The sequence below is a fragment of the Somniosus microcephalus genome, chromosome 32 (assembly GCF_052327205.1).
Source record: "Somniosus microcephalus isolate GS21.2 chromosome 32, FLI_Smic_1.0, whole genome shotgun sequence".
NCBI lineage: Eukaryota > Metazoa > Chordata > Chondrichthyes > Squaliformes > Somniosidae > Somniosus > Somniosus microcephalus.
Genome location: NC_141018.1, coordinates 19770908 through 19797228, shown reverse-complemented (window position 1 = coordinate 19797228; position 26321 = coordinate 19770908). Strand labels below are relative to the sequence as shown.

The window sequence follows — 26321 nt, the reverse complement described above, 5'->3', positions numbered from 1 at the left end:
ATTTTATTTTTTGAAAAATAAATGTAAATGTCTTACGCCTGCTTTTACCAGGCTCAAGAATTTCACGGGCATTCGCCGGGCATTAGATAGCCCAACTCTCCGCACGCGGATGCCCTTTTCTCGGGGATGTGTTGGATCTGTCAAGAATATTCTTGACAGATTGTAAGTTCAGGGTTTTCACGCGTGGAAAACCGGAACTTGCGCAGCCCTTGCGGGTGCGTACGTACCACATATGCACCCGTAGAGGCCGCAAAATACGGGCCAATGTCTCATCCAAAAGACGGCACCTCCGACAGTGCAGCACTCCCTTAGCACTGCACTGGGAGTGTCAGCCTAGATTTTTCTGCTCGAGTCCCTGGAGTGGGACTTGAACCCACAACCTTCTGACTCAGAGACGAGGGGTGCTACCCACTGACAAATGTGGACAAATGGAGTTGAAGTGAAGAGCGGTCACCATATGACAGCCTTTCTCTGTCTTATGCATGCGACATTAAACCAAGGCCCCGTCTACCTGTTCTAGTGAATGTAAAAGATCTCAAGATACCAATCAACGAACAAAGAGTCCCCCGGGTCAATCTTCCTCCTTTAAGCAACACCACCAAAATAGATCAACTGGCCACTCGTCTCATTTAATCTTTGTGGAGCTTTTTGCTGTGTGCAAAATTGCTGCAGCATTTGCCTGCATCAGTGTGACTGCTGTGAAAAAGGTCATGCATTTTGGCTGTGAATCATTTTGGGATGCTCTGAGGATGGGCTGTACAAATGCAAGTGCTTTCCTTGAAGATCTTTCCACAGCCAACATTCACTGTGCAAACCCATGCATAGTTAGAAAAAAAAACAGCCCCTGTAATACAAATGCACAAAGGATAAAAGCAGCATTTAGCCCCAGTTTCCTCATAATGGCACAGAGGCCCCGCCCCCCTCATCTGTCAATCATCCGCTCGACGTCACGCGCATAACAAAACAAACACACATCAGTGAGAATTCAGACCGGAAAACTATGACAAAAATATATCATTACTAAAGCAAGTCTTGTGCCCGTGTTGATAGGTGAAATAATTTGGCGGTTGTTTTGCTGGTCTGGTGACGCGGCCCATGGTGCTCGGCGCCAGTATTTAAGCGGGCGGCGGCGGGCGCTGAAGGTTCTGGAAGGCGGGTGGGCGGAGTGGATGGGTGATCGTTGGCAGGAGCTGCGGCAGGGACACAGATACAGCGCTCATCCCGAGCCAGCATAACCCAGCGAGCGGCCTCCGTCTGCGGCCGGATGCTCAGGAGCTCCGTGGAACGGATACTAAACAGCCACTACTTCGGGAAAGAAAGAGGAAAGAGTTGCCCCAGCACCAGCACCATGATCAATGCACAGGAGAGGTGAGGGCTGGGGAGGAGAGAGAGACTGGGCTATAGGAGGCATCTGGGACACCATGGGGGCACTGAGCATCGGGGCATCTGGGACACCATGGGGGCACTGAGCATCGGGGCATCTGGGACACCATGGGGGCACTGGGCATCTGGGACACCATGGGGGCATTGGGCATCTGGGCTACAGGGGGCATCTGGGCTATAGGGGGCACTGGGCATCTGGGACACCATGGGGGCACTGGGCATCTGGGACACCATTGGGGCATCTGGGCTACAGGGGGTATCTGGGCTATAGGGGGCACTGGGCATCTGGGACACCATGGGGGCACTGGGCATCTGGGACACCATGGGGGCATTGGGCATCTGGGCTACAGGGGGCATCTGGGACACCATGGGGGCACTGGGCATCTGGGCTACAGGGGGCATCTGGGCTATAGGGGACACTGGGCATCTGGGACACCATGGGGGCACTGGGCATCTGGGACACCATTGGGGCATCTGGGCTATAGGGGGCACTGGGCATCTGGGACACCATTGGGGCATCTGGGCTATAGGGGGCATCTGGGGCAGCATGGGGGCACTGGACATCTGGGCTATAGGGGGGCACCTGGGACACCATGGGGGCACTGGGCATCTGGGACACCATGGGGGCACTGGGCTATCTGGGTTATAGGGGGCACTAGGCATCTGGGCTATAGGGGGCACTGGGCATCTGGGGCACCATGGGGGTGGGGCCCTGGGCATCTGGGCTATAAGTGGTACTGGGCATCTGGGGCACCATGGGGGATCTGGGCTATAGGGGCATCTGGGCTATAGGGGGCACTGGGCTATAGGGGCACTGGGCATCTGGGCTATAGGGGGCATGGCATCTGGGGCACTGGGCACCTGAGACACCATGGAGGCATCTGGGCTACAGGGGAAGGCACTGGGCATCTGGGCTATGGGGGGGGGGGCACTGGGCATTGGGGGGCACCTGGTCTAAAGGCGTTGGGACCTGGAATGTGGGTGGGGGGAAGATACTGGGCATCTGGACTACAGGTGGGTGAATTAATGGGTAGCTTGGCTACAGCCTGAGCCTGGGGGGGTTGGAGTGGGAGACAATGGGCAGCTGATGGAGATGCTCAGCTGACGTGAATTGGGAACAATTTAGTTCCATGGCTGGTGAGTCGGCGCGATCCAGAGGGCACAGGTTCATGGTTGTCACTTCAAGAGCATAGCGGTTGCGGAATTAAAAACAAATTATCCAGGAGACATGTTTGGACATGGAATACCCTATTCGGAACAGTGGAGAAAGTAGAATCAGTAATAGTTTTTAAAAGGGAAAGGGATAAATAATTGAAAAAGAAAAGATGTAAAATGGTTTGGGACAAGGCCAGTGGAACGGGACACTATGCTGCAGGTGGCATGGGCTAAATGGCTGCCTCTTGTTCTGTTAAAATTCTGTGATATAATGTGTATGTAGTGCTGCATCATATATTGTGACATTATTTGTCATGTGCGGTGCTTTAATGTACACTACCTGTAATGTACAAGCATACTGTACAGATGCCTCCCTACATTATCGACTCTAAGCAGTACTTAATGAATTCTGTATTACTGGTATTTCCTGTTCTTTCAGTTGTACATTTTAAACAGTGGTGGTCTGTGTTCAGTAGTTCTATGTATGCCTCAGCAGTGCCTGCACATCCTTTTATATGTACAATTTCTGTGTTGCATCAGTAATGAATGATACAGCTAGATGCTATAGATAACTGGTGTGTGTATACAAGAATGTGGGTTCTACTTTTTAAAAGCTTTTTTGAGCTTTTTGTATGTATAATTTTTTTCCTGCTAAATGATTGCTGCTTGCCTGCTTTGTGCACTCGTCTGTAGGACCCAAGATGTGATGGATAATGACAGTGTTTCAAATGTCTTTTTTCCAGTGAAGTGTAGCTAGTACAGGATTGTAATTTATGGTGAATGAATTGATTTGAGTATATTGTATTTTGGGGTGTAGTTCTGATTTGGATTGAAAATGATAGAATAGAACTGTAAGTTCGGGTGAACTATTGATGCGATGAGTGTTCTGTTGCTATGGACTATCAAGTTGGTATGGAGTATGCAGTTGCTTCACATTCTAAAGCCTGTGATTGTCATGGACCTTAGTGGCTTACTGGGAATAATTGATAGCAGTGCCTGATGGTGCGGTGAACTAGTAGATGTTTTACAAAACTGATTTACATTAATGTTACTTTGTAGGAAACTTTGTACTTTTTTATTGGCTTCCATCCACATTTGAGAAGAGATGCAATATGTGGGAAGGAAAGCCACATGTAAAATTCCAATGGCAGTTACTTATTTTGCTCAGTTTTGTAATTTTATATTCATTCCACTAACAGTTGAAGTACTTCTCCATGTTTAGCTTTGCAAGACAAGAATTGATGTGTAAAACTTGAAAGCCTAAAAGGAAAATGTTTGCAATACACAGCATGTCCGTCTCTGAGGAGAGAAACAGCCGCTTGATATTTTGGGTGTAGACTCCATATCAGAGCTTGAAGATAATTATCTTCGACCTGAAATGTTAACTCTGTTTCTCTCCACGGATGCTGCCTGGCCTGTTGAGTTTTTCCAGCGTTTTCTGTTATTTAAAGAGGAGTTAGGTCAGGTTAATATTGACTCCATGGCAGACAACTAATTAGCCTGTCAAAAGGTTTTTAAAAGCTGGAAAAGTGAATGTGAAGAGATCATAGCACGAGTGAATACAGCTAAGTAAGGGAGTGATGCCACAGGAGAAACACACGCACAATCCACTGGTGGGGATTGTGAAGAGGATGATGAATTGGGGAGACCGCCAAGTTCCTAAAGTTAAGAGGACTGTAAACTGCTTTGGAGAAAAACATGACTGTTCCTTCTCTGCTCGACACAAACTTTAGGAACAGTGGGAGGCCAAAGATTGAAAGATGCTCAGTGAAATGGGAGAGGGTGTTGAATTGAGAGTCACAGGGAGGTCAGGGTCCAGTAAAATGCCAGGGAAAATATTCAGTTACTGTCTTGAAAGTTGTCTGTGCACACTTTGCCAGCCTTTTGCATTATAAATGCCTATGTCCACGTTTATAATGGAAGCTGTATGTCACGCTGTCATTGCACCCTTCTGCCAGCGGAAATATACAAAACAGTGTGTGACTTTCGAATAGGAACTCCATTACCTCGGCACATTCTGGTCAAAATAACCAGCCCACTAACCCCACTTCACCTGAAGATTACACAAGGTCTTTGTGCAGCGCTGAGCGAGTTTGCAAAACACAAACACAGTGCTGTTTGTACATTCACAGTAAATTGATACTGTGGAATACATTTCTGGAGGAGTTCACACAGTAATGAACTATGGGAATGAAGTTTGATATTGGAGTGCTTCAGTCCTGAAAATGCAGCTGGATTGCTTAGATGGCTTTTGCAAGGTTGAAGTAATCAGCTGTTTGAGCTTGGATATTTCTGATGTGATGAACTTGGATTCATAAGACTTTGGAAGCATTGACTTTAAAGTATTGTATAATACAGATCTGAGCTGTGCAATGCCTCAGTTAGAGACTATATTGATCTTTTCTGCTGATTAAGATTATACATTGTAGATAATAGTTGAGAACTGTAGGTTGCTTCATGTAAGAAATTGATCTAGCTCGCCCGATGAAGGAAACCTGTGTAGCTCAAAGCTAAAGTGCTGCCTGCACCTTGTAATTTAGGATAGCCCCAACTGAATATCAAAAACCACTGCGTATTACAGCACTGAAACACATCGAGCACAGTTACTACACAAACTACAGCAGTGATCTGATCTATATTTCACTGATAATGAATTGAATTCTGAAATGTTAGCGGATATTTCACACTTTCCCATTCGTGTCAATCACTGCATCCTTTGCTTGAAGTAGTTGATGTTGCTCAGCCTTTGAAGCTAGCATAATGGGGAAATTCCTATTTGTCTGAGAAGTGATTATTGGCACAGTGTAGTGGCTAAACATTTGGAGTGACAGCTGAGCAGCAACATCATGGCAATGTTTTGTGCGCACATTCCAAAAGCTCAGTTTTCCCCATTAGACTTAATTGCACACATACACGTACTTTTAATAAATTCCCATTTTTTTTCCTGTAGATTGAGTTGATCAAAGGGAAATCGATCCAAATCTAGGAAACTCAGCTAAAACAGTAGTAAATTAGTAATTTGCTGAGGTTCCCTTGGAGTGCAAAAATGCCTTCAATATTACACCTGAAGCATGTATAAAAGTTGTGCAGTTTATGATCTAGTATTGCAACTGGGGGCATTTGATATCAAACTGTCAATGTTGGTTAGTACGGGTAATCAGTTTCTCTCAATGAATGTACTGAACACGCTCCTTACCTACAGTCTGACTTGTTTAGTACAATTGGTTTGAAACTATTTTAAATGACATTTGCAGCCGGATCTCTGACCAGCTGCGAGAATTGACTTGTCATTTTTGGCACAACAGTTCATCGCCAGTTAGCATCAGTCTAGTTTTGCTTTAAGAATACTTGTGTTTATACATGCAGTTATGTTGCTGTTTCAATACATTTGTTCCACATTTGAGTTGGCGGGAAGGGATATAACTTGGTCACACGCAAGCATGCAAATTTGCTTGAAATGGTGGTAATAGAATAATCTCTCATTTTGGTGAAATGACGTGTTTTTGTTCAGCTGCTGCAGGCATTTCTTAGCGTGCGCACATACTTGTAACATAATCGTTTTCTTTCATTCAGCACAAGTTTGAAACCTGTTGTAGTCATGGTCTTTCTGTTCAAGCAAAACTATTGAGTTATAGTAATATTTTCTCCAGTTCTGTAGTCATGCCTGTATTACTGTAGTCTGTTTGTTTTTTTTCTACTAAAGGTTCTTAGCAGATCCAGATCTCCTGGGTTGACTTTTTACAGCTTGTGCATTATGATGCACAAAATACAAATTGCAGTATTAAAGCTTCTCAGATGAGTGAAAGCTTTGTTACTGGAATATTGTCCCTAGACTAAAATACCTACCTGGCAAGGGAGAGGCCATGGTTACGAAGGTGGTTCTCACAGAAGGAGGCCTATTCTATTGTACTTTGGGTGTGCTGATGCCAGCCATATGCAGGATATTCGACTGCATAATTTGTGGTCGTGGGGTGCTGCATTTACACTTTCCACAAAGCTTGAATTCTGCTTTCCCTTGTCCTCCCTAATTTCAGTTTATTCCACTTCCATTTCCCAATTTTATTTTTCAAACTAATCTAGCTCCTCTGCAGCACCGAGTTAAGTTAATGCTTGCCTGTGGGCTTGTACTGCACAAGGATCATTCCTACGTGTAAATGAGCAGTTTGGCTTCAAGCAACAAAGCGTTCATTAAATAGGAAATTTCCAACACCGAGCAGCAATCTCTCGCTTGTTCTGCCACCTTTGCAGTGAGTCTGCAACTAAAGAGACACTTGCAAACTACGCAAAGCACAACAAAGGTAGAATGGATACACTGAGCAGTGGGATTTGTTTGCATTACAACTCTTCCAAACATTCTAGTAAGCTTTGCCTCTTCTAACTAAAAGGTTTCAGGGGTTTGGCAGCGGATACTGCAACAACAACAACTTGTATTTATAGGTATGCTTTAATTAGAATGCTGAGCAGGAAGAGTGTGGGTTTTTAGAAGCCAGAATCTGCATTTACCGTTCAACTATAGACACAAATAAATGGGATGGTTGGGGGGAGGTGTGGACAGGTTTATTAAATCAATAATAATGCAATGCCAAATGAGGAAACATTGCAAAAGAGAGGATAAGAATTCATTTAACAGTTTAAAAACCAAAAACATGGAGCCCTGTATCTGTAAGCTTGTAGCATTATTGACTTCCTGTTTTCAATCTTGATCTCTTTACTGGGGGAAGCATCTGAGTAAGCAGGTTTCAAATTGCTGAAAGCGTACTGCGTTGCATAGTAATGGTGCTGCATTAACCTAGTTACTTTGAAATCTAAAATGCCATCAGCAGTTCACAGGATCTTTGTTTGTTTGTCGGCACTCGCCACTTTGCGTTAAAATCATGACATTGATGAGTGAGATTGCTGCTATTTAAGTTTATTAAATTTTGAGCACTGCTATCTCTAAACTAACATTGTAGCCCTCTGTATCTGACTGGTATATAGGAATAAAAGTGTTTATGCACTGCTTATGGTTTCCCACTCTTGCTTAATATATGCTCTAAACAGGCCATTGCTGTAGTATATTTTACACAGTAAATGTCATCGAATGGCTATACTAAAGGCCTTCAGAGGTAAATCTAATTATTGTGTGAGATTTGGCTTGACAGTCTTGTTTGACAAATGTTGATAGTACTGTAATAACAACAGAAAATGCTGGAAAAACTCAGCAGGTCAGGCAACATCCGTGGAGAGAAATTTGAGTTGACGTTTCGGGTTGGACCCTTCTTCAAAATTTCCAACATCTGCAGTATTTTGCTATCGTTGATAGTACTGTATGTTGACTTAAAATGTTAAGTTTGAGAAAGTTGCAGCATCGTGTCTGCAAATTATGCAACTCACCAGATACATCACTGCTGCTGTATTGCAGGAAGATGTGTTGCTGGTTGATGGTCATCTTCATTGTTCTGTCACAGCATCCACTGACTGGTTGTGATCTTTGCACCTCACTGCTGATTGATTGTTTGTTTATAGATGCCTCAAAGTTCATTAGGCAGCTTTCTAAAGCATTCCGAGGTGTTCAGGGTCAGAAATGCAAACAGCTAGTTTCTCTAACTCTGCAAATTGTAGTCTTTGTGGATGCCTGTGGCATAGATCTGTTGAATGACCATGGACCTCTATTTTAAAGTCCAATTTTGTGTCTCAGTGGACACTAAGCCACCTAGAAGCATTTGAGATGGCTGATAACCATGCCATAAAATTTCTCATGACAAGATTGTCCGTTTGAGGTACTATGGATGCGGGGGAAAAAAGGACACGTGCAAGCTGGCTATCTCGTGAGTAAGCAGTCCAACATCTTGCCTTTTTATTCATTCTTGGGATGTGGGCGTTGCTGACAAGGGCAGCATTTATTGCCCATCCCTAATTGCCCTTGAGAAAGGTGGTGGTGAGCTGCTGCCTTGAACTGCTGCAGTCAGTGTGGTGAAGGTGCTGCCACAGTGCTGTTAGGGGGTAGCTTCAGGAGTTTGACCCAGTCGGGATGGTGTGGTGCTGCTCTTGATCTTCTAGGTGGTAGAGATCATGGGTTTGAGAGGTGCTGTTGAAGTCTTGCAGATGATGGCGGGAATGAATGTTTAAGGTGGTGGATGGGGTGCTGATCAAGCGGGCTGCTTTGACCTGTGGTGTTGAGGTTCTTGAGTGTTGGAGCTGCACTTATCCAGGCAAGTGGAGAGTATTCCCTCACAATCCTGACTTGTCCCTTGTAGATGGTGGAAATGATTTGGGGAGTTGGGAAGCGAGTCACTCATGGCAGAATACCCAGCCTTTGACCTGCTCTTGTAGCCACAGTATTTATGTGGCTGGTTCAGTTAAGTTTCATGTCAGGGGTGACCTCTAGGATGTTGATGTTGGGGGATTCGACGATGGTAATGCCATTGAATGTCATGGGGCGGTGGTTCAGCTCTCTTGTTGGAGATGGCCATTGCCTGGCCACTTGTTTCTTGCCACTTATCAGCCCAAGTCTGGATATTGTCCAGGTTTTGTTGCATATGGACACGGACTGTTTCATTATCTAAGGAATTGCAAATGGAACGGAACACTGTGCAATCATCTGCGAACATCACCAATTTTGACCTTATCACGGATGAAACAGCTGAAGATGGCTGGGCCTAGGACACTGCCCTAAGAAGCTCCTGCAGTGATGTCCTGTGGCTGAGATTTTTAAAAATTCATTCATGGTTGGCAAGGCCAACATTTATTGCCCATCCCAGATTGCCCTTTAATTGGTACAACTGATTGGCTAGGCCATTTCAGAGGACAATTAAGAGTCAACCACATGGTATGGGTCTGGACTCTCATAGGCCAGACTGGGTGGGGACAGCAGATTTCCTTCCCTAAAGGACATTGGTGAACCAGATGGGTTTTTAGGGCAATCTGGTAGTTGCATAGTCATTACTGATACAAGCTTTTTATTCCAGATTTATTTAATTAACTGAATTTAAATTACTGCCGTGGTGGGATTTGCACTCGTATTTCCGGATCATTGGTCCTCTGGATTACTAGTCCAGTAACATAACCACTATGCTACCTGTGACAACATCCCCATCTTCCTTTGTGCTAGCTATGACTCCAGTCAATGCAGAGTTTTCTCGTGCATCTTGCTGTCCTCATGCTTCACCCAGTGCTCAGTCTGAGGTTATTGTACTGTCTTTTTCGCATCATAGCACATGGGACAGTGTGGCACAGAACTGAAACATTGTGGCTTTGTGACTTCCGTACAAAGTATATGATCTTGTTGCGGTCATCCATGTTGTCACCATACCACCTTCACTCTCTACATAGTTGCCCTGTCAACTGTGTATATGTTTTGAGCGAAGCGTAAGATCTGTTTCATCAAAGCGAAGACTATGTGGGACTATCTTCTCCACCAGCTGTCTGCAGTACTTGAATCTGGCACTTGCTTCACTGCAGATGTTGCCCTTTGATGTTGTAGTGGATTAATTAGACCCACTGCGACTAGCCTCGTCTCAACCTCCACAACTGAAAGCTCCAGCCCAGCATTGCCTCTGACCTTTATCATCTGCTACTGTGGAAACTTCTTAAATGAAATTGTAGTTTAAAAAGTCGCATTGATTATAGTGTGGAACTGTTCCCTGACTCAGTAGCTGTGACCTGGCAGACCCTGTACCACTAGTTTGCTTTGGTTAAACTTGACAATAGGTTCTGATGCATCAAGCTGTGCAACTTGACCCCAGTGCTATTTTTGCATCAGAATATACATCTAGTAAAATGGATAGCAAGAAATGATTAAAACATCAGCAAAGTGATGGAAGGTGTCATCAACGGTGCTATCAAGCAGTACTTACCAATAACCAGCTCACTGATGCCCAGTTTGGGTTCCGCCAAGACCACTCCGCTCCCGACCTCATTACAGCTTTGGTCCAAACATGGGCAAAGGAGCTGATTTCCAGAGAGTGACTGCCCTTGACATCAAGGCAGCATTTGACCGAGTGTGGCATCAAGGAGCCCTAGTAAAACTGAAGTCAATGGGAATCAGTGGGAAACCGCTCCATTGGCTGGAGTCATACCTAGCACAAAGGAAGATGGTTGTGGTGATTGATGGTCAATCATCACAGCCCCAGGACATCGCTGCAGGAGTTCCTCAGGGCTTCATCAATGACCTTCCTTCCAACATAAAGTCAGAAATGGGGATGTTCACTGATGACTGCAGTGTTCAGCACCATTCACAACTCCTCAGCATGACGTTCAGGCTTGGGCTGATAAGTGGCAGGTAACATTCGTGCCACAAGTGCCAAGCAATGACCATCTCCAACAAGCGAGAGTCTAACCACCTCCCCTTGACGTTCAACAGCATTAGCATTGCCGAATCCCCCAGCATCAACATCCTGGGGGGGGTCACCATTGACCAGAAATTTACTGGACCAACCACAAATGCTGTGGCAACAAGAGCAGGTGAGAGGCTGGGTATTCTGCAGTGAGTGTCTCACCTCTTGACTCCCCAAAGCCATTCCACCATCTACAAGGCACAAGTAAGGAGTGTGATGGAATACTCTCCACTTGCCTGGATGAGTGCAGCTCCAACAACACTCAAAGCTCAACACCATCCAGGACAAAGCAGCCTGTTTGATTGGCACCCGCATCCACCACCTTAAATATTCACTCCCTCCACCACCGGCGTACAGTGGCTGCAGTGTGTACCATCTACAAGATGCAGTGCAACAACTCCCCAGGGTGGCTTCAGCAGCACCTCCCAAACCCGTGACCTCTTCCACCCAGAAGGACAAGGGCAGCAGGCGCATGGGAACACCACCACCTCCAAGTCACACACCATCCTGACTTAGAAGTATATCGCCGATCCTTCATCGTCACTGGGTCAAAATCCTGGAACTCCTCCCTAACGGCACTGTGGGAGTACCTTCACACGGACTGCAGCGGTTCAAGAAGGTGGCTCACCACCACCTTCTCGAGGGCAATTAGGGATGGGCAATAAATGCTGGCCTTGCCAGCAATGCCCAGATCCCATAAGCGAATATTAAAAAAATCAGTGAAAGTGTTGTATTCATGCCAGTTATGGAGTATAATTGAAGGTGGATGTAAAAGATCCCATGGCACCTTTCCTGCAGAGGAGCAGGGATGTCTTGTGTCCTGTCCAAAAATGGATTAACTGGACATTAACCTCGTTGGTGTTTGTAGATTTTGCTGTGTGGAAATAATTTGTTTGCCCAGTGTCTACAATTCAAAAGTACTTCTATCTTGTTACAAATGCAAGAGACCCTAGAAAGATGAAGAGTTGATTGTACAAATAGAAATAAATGGGTATGATCTGATAGCCATTAGAGATGTGGTTGCAAGGTGACCAAGGCTGGGAACTGAATATTCAAGGCTATTTGACATCTTGAAGAATAGGCAGAAAGGAAAAGGAGGTGGTATAGCTCTGTCAATAAAAAATGAGATCAGTGCAGTGGTGAGAAATGATATTGGCTCAGACAATCAAGATGTAGAATCAGTTTGGGTGGAGATAAATAGTAAGGGAAAGAAGTCACTGGTGGGAGTAGTCTATAGACCCACTAACAGTAGCTACACTGTAGGACAGAGTATAAATCAAGAAATAATGGGGGCTTGTAAGAAAGGTACTGCAATAATCATGGGTGATTTTAATCTTCATATAGATTGGACAAATCAAATTGGCAAGGGTAGCCTTGAGGAGGAGTTCATAGTGTATTCGGGATGGTTTCTTAGAATAATATGTTGTGGAACCAACCAGGGAGCAGGCTATTTTAGATCTGGTAATGAGACTGGAATAATTAATGATCTCCATAGTAAAGGATCCTCTAGGGAAGAGTGATCATAGCATGATAGAATTTCAAATTCAGTGAGTGAGAAACTTGGATCTGAAACGAGTGTCCTAAATTTAAATGAAGGCAATTACAAAGGTATGAAGACAGAGTTGGCTAAAATGGACTGGGAAAATAGATTAAAGGGTAAAATGGTTGATGAGCATTGGCAGACATTTAAGGAGCTATTTCATAACTCAGCAAAGATTTATTCCAGTGAGAAAGAGACTCTACGAGAAGGATGAACCATCTGTGGCTAACTAAGGAAGTTAAGGATGGTATCAAATTGAAAGAAAAGGCATACAATGTTGTGAAGATTAGTGGTAGGCCAGAGGATTGGGAAATTTTTAGAAACCAGCAAAGGATGGCAAAAAATAATAGAAGATAGATTGAGAGTAAACTACCAAAAAATATAAAAACAGATAGTAAGAGCTTCTACAGGTATATAAAAAGGAAGAGTAGCTAAAGTAAACATTGGTCCCTTAAGAGGATGAAACTGGAATTAATAATGGGAAAGCAGGAAATGGCAGACTTTGAACAAATATTTTGTATTGGTTTTCATGATTGTCAATTATTATTGGAATGCTTTTAGTGTCTATCAAGGGGCTATAGGGAGAGAGGAACTTCAAACTATCACTAGAGGGAAAAGTACTAGGCAAACTAATGGGACTCCCCTGGACCTGATGGCCAGCATCCTAGGGTCTTAAAAGAAGTGGCTGCTGAGATAGTAACTACCAAAATTCCCTGTATTCTGGAGAGGTCCCAGCGGATTGGAAAACCGCAAATGTAACGCCCTTATTCAAGAAATGAGGGACAGAAAGCAGGAAACTATAGGCCGGTTAGCCTAACCTCTGCCATTGGGAAAATGCTGGAATCCATTATTAAGGAAGTAATAGCAGGACATTTAGAAAATCCTAATACAATCAAGCAGAGGTCATGATTTTATGAAAGGGGAATCGTGTTTAACAGATTTACTAGAGTTTTTTGAGGATGTAACAAGCAAGATGGATAAAGGGGAACCAGTAGATGTAGTGTTTTTGGATTTTCAGTAGGCATTCGATAAGGTGCTACAAAAGGTTACTGCACAAGATAAGAGCTCACAGGGTTGGGGGTAATATATTAGCATGGATAGAGGATTGGCTAACTAACAAAACAGTCAGGATAAATGGGTCATTTTCAGCTTGGCAAACTAACTAGTGGCGTGCCGCAGGGATCAGTGCTGGGGCCTCAACTATTTACAATCTATATTAATGACTTGGATGAAGGGACCGAGTGTACTGTAGCCAAATTTTCTGATGCAAAGATAGGTGGGAAAGCAAGTTGTGAGGAGGACACAGTCTGCAAAGGGATATAGATAGGTTAAGTGAGTGGGCAAAAATTTGGCAGATGTAGTATAATGTGGGAAAATGTGAGGTTATCCACTTTGGTAGGAAGAATAAAGAAGCAAATTATTTTAAATGGAGACTACACAATGCTGCGGTGCAGAGGGATCTGGGGGTCCTCGTACATGAAACAAAGTTAGCATGCAGGTACAGCAAGTAATTAGGAAGGCAAATGGAATGTCGTCCTTTATTGCAAGGGGGATGGAGCATAAAAGTAGGGCAATCTTGCTACAACTGTACCGGGTATTGGTGAGACCACATCTGGAGTACTGCATGCAGTTTTGGTCTCCTTATTTAAAGAGGGATATACAGGAAACTTTGGTTTATCCGGAGGTTATATGTCTGGAATACTCGATCTAACGGCAAAAATCAGGAGCTGTTTTTTTAGTTCTCGCTGCTTTTTTTTCCCCCAGTCAGACACTGCTAGGTCTGTAGCTATAACAACAGCTTCAGCTAGAGATGCTTGCAGCTGCAGCCGACTGTTTTGAAGCTGTTGCTAAGCAACAGGGTTTGTTGATTCACACGGAGCTTTTCAGTTCTGTATGTTTCAACATTAACGCTGGTATGTCCGGCACTTTTGATGGTACGGCACCAGCTCGGTCCCGTCAGTGCCGGGTATCAAAGTTTCCTGTACTTACATTGGAGGCAGTTCAGAGAAGGTTCACTAGTTTGATTCCTGAAATGAAGGGTTTGTCTTATGAAAAAGATTGAGCAGGTTGGGCCTATACTCATTGGAGTTTAGAAGAATGAGAGGTGATCTTCTTGAAACATATAAGATCCTGAGGGGGATTGACAGGGTAGATGCAGAGAGGATGTTTCCCCTAGTGGGGGTATCTAGAACTAGGGGGCATAGTTTCAGAATAAGGGGTCGCCCATTTAAGACGGAGATGAGGAGGAATTTCTTCTGAGGGTCGTGAATCTTTGGAATTCTCTACCCCAGCGAGCTGTGGAGGCGAAGTCATTGAATATATTCAAGGCGGAGATTGACAGATATTTGAGCGACAGGAGTCGAGGGGTATGGGAAGTGGGTGGGAAAGTGGAGTTGAGGCAAAGATCAGATCAGCCATGATACTGAATTGCGGAGTGGGCTCGAGGGGCCGAATGGCCTACTTTATCTCCTATTTCTTATGTTCTAGCAGGAGTCAATTGGTTGTGATCAGGAGTGACCCCCACCCCCTCCTTTGCACCCTAGTCCATGGTGCTACGGGTAAAATGTTTTCAGTCACTTGGTGTACATTGAGAAATATTTACATTTCAAGTTGATTTATAGCATATTATGCATGTTTTGTGGGTGAACTTGCTGTTCCAGTAGTCGCATGCTAGTTATTGATGCGTTCTGGCATCAATAGGTGAATTTCTGCATGGTTACTGAGCGATTTGCCAATTGCATTAAGGGTTGGGGATAACGTCATAAGACCAGCTGGTAGACTGTTTGGCCCAATAGTTCCATAAACTTAATATATACACTAACCATTGAGCAAATAAACATGGTTTTACTGCACTAGTGAGCGGCCAGTTTTACCATCCAAGGCCCTATAAATTGATAACCCTAATATTTAGATGCTGTCAACTTGTTTTGTATTTCTATTGATACAACATCTTGCATTTATATAGCTCCTTTAATGTAATAAGAATATCTCCAGGTGCTTCACAGGAGTGTTTATACCTCCAAATTCAATTAGCCAGTGATTGGATACTAATTAGTCATTTAAGTGTTAATGCCCTTTTGGCCTCACTATAGTTGTCCAAAGAAAGTGCTGAATAGTTTGAAGTATTACTTAGACTGGCTAACCTTGGAATCTGTTTTAGGTGGAATGAGTACTTTATAGCAGGGGTCACTGGATAGTGATCAGGATGGGAATCACTGTCGCAATTGTTCCTTGTCTGCAGCCAGGAGGCAATAATTCCATTTGTAACATCCCTAACAAACTGACTTTGTAATTGTGAACTACAATTTTAGGAGTCCATGGATTATTTGAAGTGATTGAAATACTGTATTTGGCTAATGTTGCTTAAACATGTATTTATATCAGGCCTTGTTTTACAAACATCCCAAAACTGAGTGCAGTCAGTTATGTAGGCAGCCATTTTGTGTACAGTATTATCCCACAAACCGCAATGAGACAAGTACCTAATCTGTATTGTGCTGGTGTTGGCTGAGGGTGCAAATAGTCTTCTTCGCAATCAAAGTTTGTGACCTCCAAGTAACTTCACTGTCTCGTGCTAGCTGAGTAAAGCTGTTGACAGTTTACCTATAGTTAGTACGTGACCTTTTTTTTAAAGGAGATTGGACTGTTTGCCTATTTGCCAGAGGTTTACTCTTTTACTTGTTTAATCACCCAGGGGATGCAGTTTAATCACCATGGGGATGCAGTTTAACGTTAAGGGTGTAAAAAGAAGGTAGGAAATTTTAGTCAAGTTTTTAGTAAGTATGAAAGTATAGTGCGACAGATGGGGGATGTCAGAGACAGCTTTTATTTTTTTTTTAAAAAGGTAGAATTTCTCTTAGAAATAGGCATACAGAGTCAGGGTAAGATAACTTGGTGGGTTGGAAGGTGGGCCACTGATCTTCTGCCAAAACATTACTATTACAGGTAGACTATCCTTTATCCGAAAACCTCGGGACCAGCCGTGTTTCGGTTTTAGGAAAATTTCGCATTTCGGAAGGTGTGCGAAAACACTTCGGTTTTCAGAGTAATTCGGTTTGCGGGAGTGCGGATAAAGGATGCACTATCCCTTATCCGAAAGGCGGGGGGTTGGCGGGGGTGGGGTTCGGCGGGGGGTCGGGGTCGTGCGCACGACTTACGCTGAGCGATTTCGGTTTTCAGAAGTCATGCTTTGCGCCACTTTCGGCTTTCAGGGGTTTTCTGGTTTTGGATGTGCGGATAAAGGCTGGTACACTTACGCTGAGCGATTTCGGTTTTCAGAAGTGCGGAAAAATGCTACACTATCCCTTATCCGGCTAGGCCTGTAAGTCGTGCGCCACTCTGGTCATGCCGTGCGCACGACTTACGCTGACCGAAAAAACCTTCGGTTTTTAGAGGGTTTCGGTTTTCGGAAGTCCGAATAAAGGGTAGCCTACCTGTACTATCTTTCTCTGATTTGTTTCGAACTATAACTTCCTCCAAGCCCTAACGTTATTTTGTTTTGTTCTGTTGCAGTAGTATTCCTTCCTTGTGTGGTACCTCTCAGCAACAGTACTGCAGGCACCTCGGTCCAGGGCCTCTGTGGTGCTCCTGATGCCCCTCACCCATCAGTGAAGATCCCAGGTGGGCGAGGGAACGGAAGGGATCACACTCTTACAGCTCTCTTACACGCGGTGAGTATATTTTTTTTATTATCTCTTGTGCAGAGGAAATATCCTGAATAGTGCTGATAATGGATGCAGAACAGACTTGATCAGTGATCTAGGAACACCAAACCATTCTTGGCTGGCTGTTCCTATAGAATTGAAACAAGTTATAATATAGAACGTAAATGGATTGGATTCCAAAAGTGGTAGTTTGCAACAACAAAAAATTCCAGCTCGTGCACGTTGCAGCATTGATGATCATTTGATAACTTCCACGCACTAAGTCGAGTTCATACTGAAGTGCAGAATGCATGGCTGGTTGTCAAATGCTGTCACTCTTTGGGGTATTGGGGGTGGGGAGTGGAAAGCAGGAGGGAAGAACCCAATGAAGGCCCAACTTGCTCTAATGCAGTCCTGTCTGCTTTTCCAAAACTGCACTGACTGTAGCCGTGGAGAATGTCATTTCTCTGGAAATGAGAAGGCAGGGAATTGGGTGCCGAGTGATTGTAGTTCAGCTGCAGTGCATCCAGCCACACGGGATAGAAAGGTATTGATTCAGTACGACATTTGAGGTTGCTGCTGTTTACGAAGCAGGATACCTTGAGCCCAGGAAGTTGGTGCTTTTACATTCCTTTTATAAAGAGTGCCGTGCTGTAAATAAAACCAGTCATTGTTGCCTGCAGAAATGATGGAGTATTAGGTTCTAAGTTTATTTCACCTCAAATTGTCATTTCAGCAATGTGAAGTTTAAAGCAGTCTGATGTTCAAAGCAGTTAATGTATATTTAATTTCTTCTGCCATCCACAGATCTTTTTTCTTCTTTCCTCTCCTCCCCCTTTCCCTGCCTCTGTACTTGCTTAAAACCCGTTACATCGCTAACTTTTTCCAGTTCTGACAAAAGGTCATCGACCTGAAACGTTAACTCTGTTCCTCTCGTCATAGATGCTGCCTGACCTGCTGAGTGTTTCCAGCATTTTCTGTTTTTATTTCTGATTTCCAGCATCTGCAGTACGTTGCTTTTGTAAATGTGTGCTAGTATGAATTGGGTAATACAGACGTACTCAACAGGATGTGGTGTTTCTTTCCCTGAACTGTGTGTATTCTACTGTCATTTTACGTGTAGAGGTTATCTTGGCCTTGAATAACCAAAGCTGGGAAGTGTTGTACCTGCTGCAGCAGCTTTTCTTGTGTGTGAGGGGGCAGGCGTGGGGGGGGGGGGTTGCAGTTAATAGCTAGTGGAAATGTACAGGAAGATGCTACGGTTGCTGAGTTTAAATAGCCATTTTTGTTTTTAAAATATTTTGAAAGTTTATTTCACGAGATTAAAATCCTGTAACTTCAAATGTCCTGTATCTTCTATCTATGGTCTTTAATTATACACTGAGAATCAAAGCTTCTGTATTTAAATCTTGCAGCAGTGTTCCTTTTTGATAAGTGACTGCCCTTGACACCAAGGCAGCATTTGACCGAGTCTGGCATCAAGGAGCCTTAGTACAACTGAAGTCAATGGGAATCAGGGGGAAAACGCTCCACTGGCTAGAGTCATACCTAGTACAAAGGAAGATAGTTGTGGTTGAAGGTCAATCATCTCAGCCCCAGGACATTGCTGCAGGAGTTCCTCAGGGCAGTGTCCTAGGCCCAACCATCTGCAGCTGCTTCATCAATGACCTTCCCTCCAACATAAGGTCAGAAATGTGGATATTCACTGATGACGGTAGTGTTCAGCGCCATTCACAACTCCTCAGATAATGAAGCAGTCCATGCCCACATGCAACAAGACAACGTTCTGGCTTGAGCTGATAAGTGGCAGGTAACATTCGCCCCACACAAGTGCTAGGCAATGACTATCTCCAACAAGCGAGAGTCTAACCACCTCCCCTTGACATTCAACGGCATTACCATTGCCGAATCCCCCACTATCAACATCCTGGGGGTCACCATTAACCAGAAACTTAACTGGACCAGCCACAAATACTGTGGCAACAAGAGCAGGTCTGCGGCGAGTGTCTCACCTCCTGACTCCCCAAAGCCTTTCCACCATCTACAAGGCACAAGTAAGGAGTGTGATGGAATACTCTCCACTTGCCTGGATGAGTGCAGCTCCAACAATACTCGGGAAGCTCGACACCATCCAGAACAAAGCAGCCTGCTTGATTGGCACCCCCTCCACCACCGGCGTACCGTGGCTGCAGTGTGTACTATCTACAAGATACACTGCAGCAACTCGCCAAGGCTTCTTTGGCAGCAGCTCCCAAACCCGCAACCTCTTCCACCTAGAAGGACAAGGGCAGCAGCGCATGTGAACACCACCACCTCCGAGTTCCCCTTCAAGTCACACACACCATCCTGACTTAAAGTATAATGCTGAGCCTTCATTGTTGCTGGGTCAAAATCCTGGAACTCCCTCCCTAACAGCACTGTGGGAGCACCTTCACCACATGGACTGCAGTGGTTCAAGAAGGCGGCTCACCACCACCTTCTTGAGGGCAACTAGGGATGGGCAATAAATGCTGGCCTTGCCAGCGATGCCCTGATCCCATAAACGAATAAAAAAAAATAAGTGTTAATAATTTGAAAGAGTGGGAGATGTGTTCAAATGCAGCAAGAGAGTTAAGTTTTATGTTAGCGCTTTTCTAAAGTTGAGCATTGTTAACACAACAAAAGTAAAATACTGTAGATGAGGAAAATTTAAATTAAAAACCGCAAGTGCTGGAAACACACTCAGCATCTGTGGAAAGAGAAACAGTTAATGCTTCCGGTCGATGATCTTTTGTCAGAACTGGACAGCTTTTAAGCAAGTAAAGAGCCAAGGAAAAGGGGGCAGGGTCTGTGATAGGGTGGAGGGTTGGAGTGAATGACAAAAGTGACAGTGCAAGGCAAAAGGAGGTAATAAGACAAGTATAGAAACAAAAGATGGGTCCAGAGGGGGTGTAAATGGTTACAACAGAACAGCTGAGGCACACATGAAAAATCTGCCAAATGAATACTCCTGTGGCCTGAGAATATGGCAGAAGAAAGGTAGGTAGACCCCAGGGGTAGGGACCATTCCAACAGCCAGGGGCTCCCTACACCTCCACTCCCAGTGGCTATGGTGTAGTCATCCTCCATTACCAACACCTGCTGTCCGAGAGAAAATGCGAGCGGTTAAAATCTAAAGTTGCTGGCCCAGAAATTTGGGTCGGGGGGCTTCCCGCAGGTGCAAGCCCCTGACCTGCACTTACCTTGTGCACCGGCCGTTGAGCTGTGGGCCCCTGTGGAATTCCAATCCTGGGCCTCCTCCAACTGCCGGCGCGCAGTGCTTGCGTATCCCAGGGGCGCAGTTAGTTCGATGCGTCCCCTGGGATCACGTGGGCCATGGAGAGCCAATCGGAGCAGGGAATGCTTCATTAGTTTGACAGGAAAGGCTGTCAAAACTTATAAATACTACGGGCCCCAAAACATCACAATCTTCAAATACATTTTTAAAAAATCACATTTTTTAAATAAACTAAATTACATGAAATAACTATTTTAAACAATTTAAATTTTTGAGAAAAATAATTTTATTTTCTAACGGTTAAAAATAAACTTAGCTTGCTTCAAAGTATATTTAAAAATAATAAACCTGTGGGGGGGGGGAAATGTTTTAATTTTAATTAATTCACCACTTACCTTGTAAAAAGCAGGCCTTGCGACTGCTTTTTACATGTCTAACTCCTGGAGACTTGCCTTCCTGGGGACTTGCCCTCCTGGGTAAACCTGCAAAAAAAACATAAGTTCGATGCGCACGCACTGCCTCTCCTGCGCACGTGTTCGAACTCTGAAGCCCTTCTTTCAGGGGAACAGAAGTGCCGGTTTCCCATGCATGCAGGAAACCGGCACTTCCATTGGGCCTACAGGTGACTACCCCATGCGTACTCACCCGTGGAGACCCAAAGTTCTGGGCCGTTAATCTCAATGTCAAGGCTGTGAAGTGCCTAGTAGAAAGATGAGGTGCGGTTCCTACAGGATTAAGCTCAAAATTGTCAACAGCCAATTGCACTGCACTAGATCCCATTTTGATAATGACTCCTTACTAGCACTGTTGACTTTTTACCTGCATTATATCAAGGTTCCAATTATCAGACTGACCTTCTGCCCTGCTGCCTCTTGGAAATTGATTTCCTCAGCTTTTGTTGCTAAATTTTGTGTTGACTTTAAGCACTATGAAGGTTACCTGGGCTGCTAAGATGACTAAACACCCACTGCTTGACTATTATTTGTATTACGCAATCTATTGAAGTTCCCTGATTTAAACCCTGATCTGTGCTGAGCTAGCTGCCTGGAGGATGATGGGGTACTATAACTGGCAGATTGCTTGGACAATTAGCCGGGTTTCTGCTGATACATGCTGGAAAGTTTGCACCTGTGCTTCTCGGGATCAAACTTGGCAGCCTGTGCCCCAACGATTGAACAACCTGTTGATACTTGCTATTGGGATGAGGTACTGGAAGGCTGCCTAAGCACAATCCCACAGAAATGGTCCTCTGCTCCCTGGCTTGCCCCTTACAGTTGCACCTGGCTCGCAACAGATGTTGCTACACACTGCGCGGGAATTTGAAACCTTGATCGTTTAGTGAAATCTGATTTGGCCCAGTGTGCAGCAGCATCATGTAGAAACTGTGCGTTGGAGAAGACTGGCTTTCATAATATAAATATATATACTGTGGAGCAATGTTCCAACAAATTTTTTTTTTGGCCTGCGTGACCTCTAATGGGCTGTGCAGACCATTCAAAATTCCACGCATGCTCGGATTTTCAATTTAAAAGCCGGCTCACCGACTGCACGGGACCTGCAGAGCGCTGCATGGCCACACAACTTAAAGGGAGCATTGCTGTTGAGTGAGGGGGGAAATGGGCTGAAAGAGTAGTGCTGTGTACTGGGGAGGAAGGAAAGTGTCTCTGGGCTATTAATCAGGTTTAGCAGCAGCATACCATTAAACATCTGCAATAGCCTGCAATTTCTTGAAAAGGAATGAGCGAATCCTTGCAACTTTGCCACAATTTTTTATGTGGCTCTGTTCATATGGTATTTGTGCTGAACAAATATTTAGTTTTAAAACGTTGAAAGTCTGAGTGATTTCTCTCTCCATATAGGCTGCAGTCATTGTGTGATTAAGCAGTTGTTGTGCCCAGGTCCTGTGTTTCTCATCATGGGTTGTTTTCTACTTGGCGATGTTGCTGGCTGATTGGTGCCAGTTTCCAGAGCACCTTTTCCAATGAGCACCTTTCTTGCTTGCAGGACGAGAAGCTAACTGTAACGCAAGAGCTACCAGCGAATGGAAAACAACATATTATCCATTTTCAGTACAAGTTAACCGACTCCAAGATCTCCAAATGGGATGCAGTTTTCTCCAATAAGAGTCTCTTTGTGGAAATTCCTGATGGGATTTTGGCAGAAGGAAGCAAAGAAGGGTGAGTGGTTTGAAACATGTTGGCATGCTCTTCATGCTCTCCTTGTTTTTATATTGAACCGTCAATCTTTTTCCTTTCCAATTTCACTTTCAAAACTAACAAATCCTGTTTCATAAATGTGTAGACTGGGAGGAGGAAGTCACATAACTCGATCAATTATTTTACTACTGAGATGTGAACTAAATCAATTATTTTACTATTGAGATGTGAACTAAACCGCTAAGAGCAAGATGCGTCTTTTGGCTGCCGTATGTAAATTGGCTAGCATGGTGAAATGAGCTGTTGGCTATAAATAGTCTTTCATGTAGCAGAGCAACTTTGGCAAAAGCATACTGTAGTGTACCCGAGGCTTCTCTTGGTAATAACTATTCTGATCGTCACTGAAATAAAAGGTATCGGCATTTCATTTGTGTGGATGGCCTATATTTAATTTACTGTCTATAGCCGAGTGACTTGGATTTTTGCATGAACCTCGAGTTCAAGATACATGCAGCATAGAATAAGTATAGGGGTACGGTAGGGTAGTGGTTATGTTCCTGGACTGGTAATCCAGAGGCCTAGACTAATGATCTGGAGACACTAGTTCAAACCCCACCACGGCAGCTGGGGAATTTAAATTCGATTAAATAAATCTGGAATAAAAAGCTCAGTAATGGTGACCATGAAACTATCGGATTGTCGTAAAAACCCATCTGGTTCATTAATGCCCTTTAGGGAAGGAAATCTGCCGTCCTTACCCAGTGGCCTATATGTGACTCCAGACCCACAGCAATGTGGTTGATTCTTAACTGCCCTCTGAAATGGCAGCTCACCACCACCTTCTCGAGGGCAATTAGGAATGGGCAATAAATGCTAGCCTTGCCAGCGACGCCCACATCCCAGGAACAAATTTTTTTTAAAGTGCAGTATCCTAATGGAATCCAAAGTGTGTAGATTTTGAGCATCTTGACACGGTTAACCAAGTAGTGAATTAGCCCTTGGATTCATTTTCATAGGGGAGTTATCGGTCTTCTAGCTGAAATGAAACTGGACTAGGTGTGGTCCTCTTGAAGCAGTATACAGTTCAAGCAGAACTTTCTCTGACTACTATTTGAGCGAAGTAACTTGAACTTGGGTCTCCAGCTCTTTTCTCACCTCCAGGGTGGCACTGCTACCATCAGTAGAAAAGCATTCAACCATCTTAACACCATACTTGAACACTATCTAATCTTCACTACCTTGGAGCATCTTTCTGTTATCAAAAGCCTCTAAAATCTATTGCTTTAGCCACTTCTCCTAACTTCACTCCTGGTCTTGCTCTAGTACCTTACTAAAATAAGCCAGTGTTAAGTTTTATCTATCACTGTTCTGTTATTTACCTGGGCTGCTGTCTCATTCTTTGGCCCTTACTAGTTTGATATAATCTGCAGGTTTGATTGAATTGTATTGAGCTTCTGAATCAAATTCATTTAAAGTGAAATTAGGAACAGTGGGGTTCCAACAATAACCCTTTCGTATTTTGCCACACCATGGGCCAGTTTGGCTTCCTTCTGCGCCGTAAACTTCTGTGGTTGTGAGATCTCTTTCCTTGTGTTGACCCTTTAAGCTCTAAGTGTGACCTGCAATGAAAGCAGAAATTGCAGAGGCCAAGCCAGATTATTTGTTGTTCCTTTGGACTCACTGCTGTTTCAATTTGACAGGTTAACTGTGCTATTAGAATTTGCTGAGGAGAAGCTGAAGGTGGAATATGTGTTTGTCTGCTTCTACAAAAATAGAGAGGATCGAGGTAAGGGCTTTCTAATACTGGGTTTGTAATCGTAAACACTGGGCTGTGACTGCTGGGAGCTGTGATCACATGCTGGTCATATAGTGAAATCCCAAGTCCTTTAGTTCTGATAACTGGGAAAACATGTGTATGTTCAAACTCTTGTGCCTACCTGCACCATGTGTTTTGCAGTCAAACCTGAGTACAAGTCTCTCCTCACTAAGTCTTTCCCCCAAAAATTGGGCTGAGTATTGAGTGCCTTGGGTTGCTGAAGTAGAATTCTTAGATTGATGATTCGGTTCCAACGGCAACCATCAGTTAAATGAAAGTACTCTCCCTTGCCCCTTTTTTTAAATTGAAGCATTATATTCAGGAGAATCTCTCCTTTTCAAAAACTTGGATTTTGATTGCATGGAGCCCATGAGTCTGGTCTCCCTCTGTGGTAAGCTGCTGTAGTGCCCAACCAAAGGCGTCTTCAGCGCTTGCAGAGCTGCAGAGCATCCGAAACTACGCTACGAACTGAATTCTGTGACTCGCCCTTTTAGTGTCATTTCCCAGGGCCTGGCGGTCGTCGGCTGGTTTGAAGTAGCTGTTTATTGTATAGCCGCTCTAGGGGGACACTCCCAAGTCATTGGTGTCATTACAGCAGCCTAGTGGGGAAAGAGTGAACTGCAAAGCCAGCTATTGACCGATCTTATGTCAAATAAGGAAAGTGATGGTCATACACACGACAGGAATTAAACTCCACTACCAGCAGCAGATTAAACAATCCAAACAGTTGGTGGACAAATAGAAAACAATGAATGGACCATTTTCTCAGTTGCAGAAAAGTGACTTCTTGGAAGAACTTCAGTTTTGATTTTATTTACAAATCCAAATATTTTTAATGTAATCCCCACCAATGTCCCCCATAAGCTGCATTGCCTCCTCAATGTGCGGCCCATTCAGATTTTTGCACATGCGCGGTATCTACAATATAAATGCTGGTGAGCAGCCTGCGCGGGACCTCTGACCACTGAGTGGCCGCGCATCTCAGCAGGAACTCTGATTCCCACATTGTATGGAAATGTAAGGCATACAAAATAATGAGCGCAGTTAGTCATCATTCATAGTGAACTGGGTATGGGTTTACACTGAACTTCCTGTATATTCTGAGGAAACGGCATTTCCCATTTGAATACCACTAGGTGGAAGGGTGAGTGTAATAGGGGTATGTAGAATTGGAACCAATAGAGGGTATGTAGAATTGGAAGTTTTAAATATATAAATAAGTTGCATTTCATACCATGGTGCCACTGATTGACTGCATTGGCTGTCCACTTGGTTAGCTTACTTCATACCAGAACTCTCAAATTGCAGCAAGGTGAACCAAGCAGCAAGAGAAGGATGGAGGCTGTGGTGAAGGAAAGTGACTGCTGGGGGATGTTAAGAGTGGGGATTGCATTGTTTGTACTAGTGAGCAACAAGAAAGGGGATCGATGCATGGTTTGAATTCTGTAAAGTGCCTTGATCTGTAAACCACTTGTAAACTGTTGCCCACTATAATGCTGGATTCTTTTTCCTTTAACAGCCTTGCTTTTGAGGACATTCAGCTTCATTGGCTTTGAGATTGTGAGACCAGGCCATCCCTCGGTTCCAGCTCGGCCTGATGTCCTGTTCATGGTGTACTCCATTGATCAGTCATTTTCTGAGGAGGAGTAGCTGCATAAAGGAACATTATACTGTGTTTTTCCTTTCCCTCTTTTTATCGTAGCTCTATTGGGAGAGGGTAGTCCTTAGTATAAATGCTGTGTAATACCCATAGCTATGGCCTGTAAAAGGTGCAGATTTCTGTTGTCTTTTGCGTAAGCAAAATTTGATCATCTTGCCTAGATGTTCTTTAGGCAGTCTGGGCTGAATTCAGCTTCGTGGATTGATACTGGGCGGTAATAGTTTGTCTCGAATTACAAATTTGTCAAGATTTTTGGGTCATTTGTTTCTTGAACTGTGTGACTATTTGTCATTGCTGTTTACAGAAAATGTTGAAAGCCTGTGCATTCCTTTCACATACTGTGTTTTTATGTACCTTATAGAAAGCTGTTAAAAAAAATTAAAATATTTCAAATTTA

General features: G+C 44.1%; 1 protein-coding gene across 1 annotated transcript; it reads left to right on the top strand.

The window, feature by feature from the left end:
• Positions 1 to 1134: 1134 nt before the first annotated feature.
• LOC147097326 (ornithine decarboxylase antizyme 2-like) lies at positions 1135 to 26321 on the top strand. The gene is given in 6 exon segments (XM_085972201.1): positions 1135 to 1368; positions 16909 to 16981; positions 16983 to 17063; positions 22297 to 22469; positions 24149 to 24234; positions 25784 to 26321. Coding segments are annotated over 6 exon segments (648 nt in total). The 5' UTR covers positions 1135 to 1264; the 3' UTR covers positions 25915 to 26321.